Below are 7,993 nucleotides of genomic sequence, written 5' to 3' on the forward strand. Positions count from 1 at the left end.
CTATGGTTTGTGGGATATGCAGTTCTACCTACTGGACACACTTTCGTTTACATTTTTTTAATATTATTTTTTTCCTCGTTTATGATAAATTCAACTATGTCTTTCGCGACGAATCCCGATTATATGATTACAATTAGATATAGCTAGTACGTTTGTGCGTGTAACTGTAGGTAAATCATTTTTTCATGTGTTTTTTCTTATGGTGATGATTTTTTATTTCTGGAATCCAGTGGAATAAAGAGATGAATTACTTTCAGAGGAAAAAAATCTCTCGACATTTTTCAATCCATTTTCCCTGATCTGTTACGTTCTGCCCCTTATCCACTAATTTCAATTGTTAATTAACAATATGTCATCGTGAATATCTGATTTATATACTTCATTAAAAAATTCAACTCCCCATTCCACCGTTAAAACCAAAGCCAATGAAAATAATACAATTTTTAAAAACTTTACAAACGTCAACATTTACAATATCTTCAATCATTTGAGCCCAATTAACGTTACAACGTTCATTAAAAACATTTTTCATCGATTTGAATAATTAAAATCAACTTTAATACATGAAAAATACAATTGTGAACAATATACCAATTACTCCACAATTAATCTCCTCCCCGAATTTTGTCAACTCGAAAAAAGCCCCTCAATTTTGATAAATTTTCATTTCGCCTTAGTAAAAAAAAATTTAATTGCACAGAATGAACCTAAAGTACTCGAAATACCGCTGACATCTTACCTTATGACTCTATAAAATTAATTTGTACAAAAGAAAGAAAATCTAATGATCATCATAATTACGAAATGCCCCTGTCTCACGCGCAGTCATTAAAAAACATGAAAAAAATATTAATTAATCCTTAATAATCTCGAGGTCCCAAGCTGGTCCATTAACATCATCACAAAAATCAATTCTGCTTATTTTCCAAATTTTAAATCTTTCGAAAAAACAAAAATCCGTTAAAAAAATCGAAATCAGAATTCAGATCTGAAGTGATCAATTTTTCACATGCTGTGAAATACCTGATTATCTCGTTAATGAGTGCAATTTTCCTTCAAATGCACTCATTACCGAAATAGATGTAGAATTACAAGAAAAAAAATTATATTTTATTTGTGACCCCTTCACCCCTGAATCTCTGATTTCTCTCCATCTCAATCGATTTGGGACCAAAATACTTTTCATCACTTATAAACCCAAGTGAAAATACATAATTATGTTTAATAATTCCACCACATCCGTCGGGACTGCCCCCTCTCCCTAAATCAATCAAAAATCCAGTAGATTTTTTTCCCCCCAAAATTTGGCAGTGTTGTCATGTTTATCATTTTAATACAAATAAACCCGACGTGGTTTTGCACAGCAATTTAACGAGAAACTATCACATTCCTCATCATATTTTTGTAGTAGTGAAACCCTTTTTTTCACAGCCTGCCTTTCCTAAATCATCCGTTTCGAAAATTTCGAGTTAGAGTGATAACAGAGGAAACCCTACCTCCCTTTTCCCAAAATTTTCTTGTCGTGTTAGCCAGGGAAATTACCGATCTAAAAAGAGGCTGACGACCCTTCTACGCCCACCCCTATAAAACTCCCCTATATCCTCAAAAATCAAAATTTCCCCTCCTATCCAATAGTTAGAGAAGTTGTCTCCAGCCCCGAAAATACCCTTCCCCCACGCAATAACCAGCTTTCTTAATCATCCCAACACACTGATCACCTTCAATCCCCTTCCCCCCCCCCTAGATTTCCCCTACTATCACTCTAATTACACTGGCTGTCCTCAACGATTACCATCCACCCCAATAAACAATGGTCCCAGTACCTCGTCATCCTGGAACTCCCCCTCGAAATTCTCCAGTGGATCCAGCTCCTCCTCGCCCCCCTCAGCCTCCAGAAAATTCGTCTCCAGCAGATCACTGACTCCCCTACCACTCCCCCTACTCTCACCCCTAAGATTCAACGAGTTCAAAGTGGGACTCGACAGCATAGGCTCATTGCTCTCCCTATAAACCTGCGGTGTATTCGGGAATGACCTTGACCCACTGCTGTCATCATAACCTCCAGGATAAGCCACGCCCCCTCCAGCAACGCCAGCAGTGACATCCACCAGAATCTGACTGCCTCCAGACAATGGAGTATTCGGATAACTCCTCGTGCTAATGCTCCTCTGAATCTCCTCCACCTGATCCTGCTCCAGTGAAGCCTCCCCTATCCCTGTATTCAACCCTAGCCCCTCCCCCTGGCTATCCAGCATTATTCCAGAACCCGTAATAATGTCGTCAGACCCATTGTCCATGATGTTGAGGCCCTTTCCAGAATCCTCGTCCAGTAGATCCAGAATTTTCGTGATATTTTCACTGGAGATTTCCTTATCCTCCATGAGGAACCCCTGATCCTCACCCATGAAATTAGCGTCAACTTCGTCCAGCAAGCAAGTGGACCCAAAATCATTGAATTCACTTGGGACTGGAGTCGGTGCCACTGACGAACAACTGGAGGCATTGAAATGATAGAGCCCTGGATAGGGAGTTGATGTCAACGATATAGGTGACATCAATGTGGGATTAACCATTCTGTGAAGTGGAACAGACTGCGATCTGGAGAAATTATCTCCAAAATGAGCTTTAACACCATTGAAATAATCACTGATCTCCTGATCATCGGGTTTGGCCCTTTTATGGATATTCTTGATCTCCTGGAGATTCTCCTGACTAGGATAATTGATCAACAATTGTTTCTGGGGATTGAGGTCACTGGAGAGGAAGGTCGAGCAGAGGGCCTTACCAGCTGGCCCCACTTGAACCTCAGCTGAGGACTTTCCAGAAATTCCAGATGTTCCAGACGTTGGAACGACGAATGTCGTGTCGTCATTTCTGGATGAATAGCTCGCTGAGCAGCTGGCAGATCTGTTGAAGGGCTTCTGAATGATATTGGGCCCATTACTGGAGGATCTGGAGGAACGACAGGGCGCCATTGTACTTCTGGAACGTGGCACTGGAGTATTTCGAGGAGAGACAAATGGCGATGCATTAGCTGAATTTGGCTTTGATGCTGCACGACCATTAGGCGTTATGTTAATGGGTGAGTGAGGGCCTGGTGATATTGGAGTGAAGTTGAAGATTCTTCTCCGTGTGTTTGGGGACTGAGGGATTGTTGGCAAGGTCACTACAGGAGAATGCTCAATGACATTTGTCTCGAAGCTCACACGCCTCCTGGAGTGGTTTGTTTGGCTCAACAACGATGGCAAGATCTTCTCCTCCTTTTGGGCCTCAAGGCCCTGCTCCAGGGCTTGCTGACAGTTCAGGGCCCTTGGGGTCTCACCTGGAAGCTCGCTGGAGGGCCCTGGAATAGTGGAATTTTTGAGATTCTGCTGGAGAATCAAACGCAATTGTGACACCTTGTCTGATCTCGATGGCAGTGGTATCTCTGGTATTGGAACCTCAGCGTCTGAGCTGGAGGAACTCGACTGCTGGAAATACTGGAGAAGCTCCTCCTCTGGTTCCTGAGAATTGTTGCCCCCGTTCAAGTAGTCGTCTAGAGCACCTGGATCTATTGTACAGAGTTTTGAGTTCTCCAGGAGTGAGATTTCGTCCTTTATTAAGACCTCTGGAGCCTCTGCTGGAGCTTTGCCATTCGTCTTTCTCGAGGGCTGGAGAGGCTTCAATGTGTCAAGATCGATTTTTTGGAGTTTCGATTTCAATATATTTGGAGCTACCACAGAAATTTTTCCAGGGGCTCTTGTGTTTTTGCAATTCTGGAGAACTTTATCATCCGTTTTGGGGGATTTTTCCGTTTTCTGGAGTTTCTCGGGACTTGCATCAGGATTCTGATTGTCATCGAGACTTGGACGTTTTCTGGAATTTTTTGGGGCCGGCTTTGGGGCCCTATCGTCTACGGGAGAGATGCCATTCAAGGACAAATCGTCGTTGTTAATTGAATTCTTATTATCACAGTTTAATTGTAGTGAGACCGACTGCTGATTCGATGATCTCGGCAGTTTTCTAGACCGATTTGAGGTAGCTGGAGGCTGTGGTGGATGCGTGGATTTTGGGGTTGTTGTTATAACTGGAGAAATTGGTGTTCTTTGTTTTTTGGATTTTTGGGGGAGTGGCTTTGTTGTACCTTGGTCGATTTTTTCAATTTTACCCTGGTGCTTTTGATCCCGTGTGTGCTCACGCTGCTGGAGCTTCTTCTGGAGCTGGAGTTGGGCCTCACGAAGCTTTCCGGGTTTTCCAGCTACTGGAGTTACGGATAGGCTCGGCGGCGTCTCTGGAACTGAGGGGATTCATCGGTTTTAGGGCGTGTTTTTTTCGAAAGGTAAATTTTTTTTTTAAGGTACCTTTTGGTGTCGAGGGGAGAACGTCACCAGTGGCACTTAGAATACAGACAGCTGCCAGCGATTGTGTATCGACACAAATATTCTCGACGAGGTGGCGAGCCAGGGCAGCCAGGTTTGGAAACTTCAGGCCGAGGACTCCTTCCGCCCACTCTCTGATCAAGGTCGAAGCTGCTCCCAACATCTCCTCGGTTATTGACTCGTCAAACTCTTCAGCTTCCTGAGAATTAGATTTTCTTTTCAAGGTGTTTCTTACATTTTCCATTCTGAGACGCCACCTCTGCTCCGGTGACGAGAATAGAGTGAGGTTAAGATCAAAACTACTGAGATGCGAAAAAAATCTGAAAGATGACTTTAGAAAAATGCTCATTTTGGAGAAACCGGATGAAATGAGTTGGGGGTGACCTCAAGGGGATAAATAATTTTAAAGAATGTTTACAAGTAGGAGGTGGAGGCGCCGCCATCTTGGGTACCCCCTCCCTGTCTTTAAAGCCCCTTGTGACAGAGGGAGGGGATATCCAAACAAGGTGGCGGCGCCTACACCTGCCAACCACCTCGTATTTTTGAACATTCATTAAAATTATTAATTCACTTAATTTCACCTTCAACTCGTCCCATTCAGTCCCTAAAAAATGACCAAATTTATCAAGCCACTCTTCAAATTTTTTCATCCCACTTTGACCGGGAATTCGTGGCGCAAAATTTTCATCGTTTTTCAAGGTCATCTCGGTATTTTGCATTTATCATTTATCAACCATTTTTTAAATGAAAAAAAAAACTCGAATTTCATCATTTGAAATGAACAATCGGATTAAAAAATTGAAAAATTTCATGAAACTAGATTAGTCCGCGCGCGTATTCCCTACTCCATGGGGATTAACGTATGTCAATTGTAGTGAATAATCTTATACTTACGTTAGATTTCTGAAGTTAATATCAACGTTTCTTAAGGAAAAGTTTCAGGAATGTATTCTATTTTTTTATATATAATACATCCAGTGTGACTTTTGTTAAAGCCAATCTATTCGGCGTATTGTGTCATTAAATTTTTTATAAATTATGATAGCATACATTGAAGATATTACGATAATACTATACTATACCACACAATATATACTATATATAATATACAATATATAATAGAGTACTATATGTATTATAAAATATAATGTGCATAATAAAAAAAATAAAATAATAAACCGATAATAATAATATGCATAGTGTATTACAATATAGTATAGTATAGAATATAATAAAGTATTGTCGTAATATCTTCAATGTATACTATCATCATTTATGAAAAATCTAATGACACAATACGCCAAATAGACTGGCTTCAAAAATCGTTACACTGGATTTTTTTTAAGGACTAGGGAAAAGGGCGCGCGCTCCACGCACGCATTTAATTCATGGCTTTCGAGTTAAGCTAAGTTATTATCATAGATGATTAATATTTACTTATGGTCCATACTTCTCTTTAAGGATCGTTTTCCCTATTCAAAAAAAAATGGCATATTTTTTGTCGACATTTTTTAAAACGATTCACTTTTTAACATAATTAGAATTTTAATGGGATGTGGACTTGAAAATTTTTATGATATTATATATATAATATGCTTATATTTCATATATATAATATAATAATATAATTATTAAAAAGAAAATAAAGATATCGATAATATGTATAATATAAAAATTATATTAAAAAAAATGAAATGAATGAGAAAAATAAAAATGTAAATATAATTTTTGTTATATCATATATTATTTTTTTCTTTATTATAATATATATAATAGATAATTAATATAGATAATTTGAAAGAAATTAAATAAAAAGGTATTCGAGTTTAAGATGGAAATATTCCTAAGCATAGGCATGGCGGAACAGATTGCTGACAAAAAAAGTTACATTCTTTTTTTAAAAGAGGATTACAAAAAAACTCACCTGAATCTCCTTAACACTCGGCAACGCCGGCACCGCCAGTTTCACCCTCTTCCTCATGCCAGCATAACAATACCTCGACTGTCCCCTGACCCCAAGCCTCCTGGGCCTGACCCTGGGATACACCTGCTTCATGACCTTGCCAAAATCCGCAGTGCTCAACGGTTTCATCGAGTTGATGTGGCAGAAGGTATTGTACTCGTCGTACACCTCTTGCTTGGGCAGCGAGACATCAGGATCCTCCTCGAGATGTGTCCTGATCCACATGATGGTCTGATGAATTTCGTACCTGTTCCCCAGGGGATTGAGGGGCTGCCGGAGAGGATCCACCGTCCCTGCGCCATTGGTCAGGCAGGAGGGCAGCTTGAGGTACAGGAGGAGCTTCTCCTCGACCCTGAGCTGCTCCACCCTGAGGAATACCTCCTGCACCTTCACCTTGGACTCCTCCCCAATGGCTTCCTCAATGATCATCCGAATTTTCTCCTGCTTGCCATGATTAGAATTCATTCCACCACTGAATTTCGTGGAGATTAGGTCCTGGAGGAGGTCCGACGTGTGAAATCCATTGGGCACCCTCTGGTGGGGATCATTGATCGCAGGTGCAACACCAGGTGCATCCTGACCCCCTGAGACAATGATTCTGCTGCCATTCTCATGTGGCTCCGTTCTCTCCTTCTTTATTCTTCGTGTCTCAAATGTGCAAACCTCGTCCTTGTGACCCTTGCTCATCTTCAGGGGCACGACTGACCCCCTCAGGTCGATCCTTACCCCTCCAGGGTAGTTAATCAATTTTCCGAATTTTTCACCTTTTTTTTATCGAGGTTTTTCCTTTTCAGAGGGGATTAGGTGCAGGTGCTGACGACCTGGGGGGGCTTGCTCGCGGCCAGGGGGACGGACATTTTTAGCAGGTGCACTGGTGAACTACTTGTTGGCATCTCCTGGGTGAAGCACTCCCGGTTTTTGTTTTAGGGCACTCGGGGGGGTTAAGGTGAGGACTTCTCCGAGGTTTTTAGGATTTTCAGGATTTTCAGGGGGGGTTTATTAAGCGCGAGGGACCACCCGGGGGGATTATGCACTGGGGGAGAGAGTCACTCGGAATTGACGGTTTTCGGAGGCTTTTCTTGGATTTTTCGGTGTAAATGGTTGAAGCAACTCGGGAAGATGCTCCATTTGTGAGTTCTCGGGGGGGCTTTGGGGATTTTCGGGCGGGGGCGCTGGCAGCGGGCCTGGGGATTTTTATGGGAGGTCAGTTGGGGATGAGGATTAAGGAATTTGAAAAGGATTTTTTGAAGGGTTCGGCATTGTTTATTTTCATTTTTTAATTATTATTGTTGGTAGATTAGTTGATATTTATAGCTCAAATGGTTGAAGAACTGACTGGTAATCTGGAGGTTGAAGGTTCAAATCCCATCTGAGGCCAGAAAATTTTTTTTCTGTATAAAGTAATGAAGCTCTCACACAGACGCTCCTCCTGATTATAATATGACTTCTCCAAATTCATAAATTTATTTTTTTTAACTCCTTTAGATTGAGTGAAAAATATCAGCATTTTTTTAAGGAGGATAAAATCAATGGTAAATGTGGTAACTCTCAATAGCTCAAATAGTTGAAGAACTGACTTCCCACAAGTTGGTTTTTATTAAAACTTTTCCAACAAAAAACACATTCATAATCACATCGTCGCACACGAGTCATCAACTAATTTTACCACCAA

General features: G+C 41.0%; 1 protein-coding gene across 1 annotated transcript; it reads right to left on the reverse strand.

The window, feature by feature from the left end:
* Window positions 1-1,766: 1,766 nt before the first annotated feature.
* LOC107037033 lies at window positions 1,767-7,146 on the reverse strand. Its single transcript, XM_015255352.1, has 3 exons — window positions 6,283-7,146; window positions 4,341-4,557; window positions 1,767-4,276 (listed from the first exon to the last, which is right to left on the reverse strand). Exons 1-3 carry the CDS (start codon window positions 7,006-7,008, stop codon window positions 1,782-1,784), a joined length of 3,438 nt encoding a protein of 1,145 aa, XP_015110838.1. The 5' UTR covers window positions 7,009-7,146; the 3' UTR covers window positions 1,767-1,781.
* Between the last annotated feature and the right edge of the window lie 847 nt (window positions 7,147-7,993).

Source organism: Diachasma alloeum, unplaced genomic scaffold, assembly GCF_001412515.2.
Source record: "Diachasma alloeum isolate Michigan unplaced genomic scaffold, Dall2.0 Dall_scaffold_00213, whole genome shotgun sequence".
Classification (NCBI taxonomy): Eukaryota; Metazoa; Arthropoda; class Insecta; order Hymenoptera; family Braconidae; genus Diachasma; species Diachasma alloeum.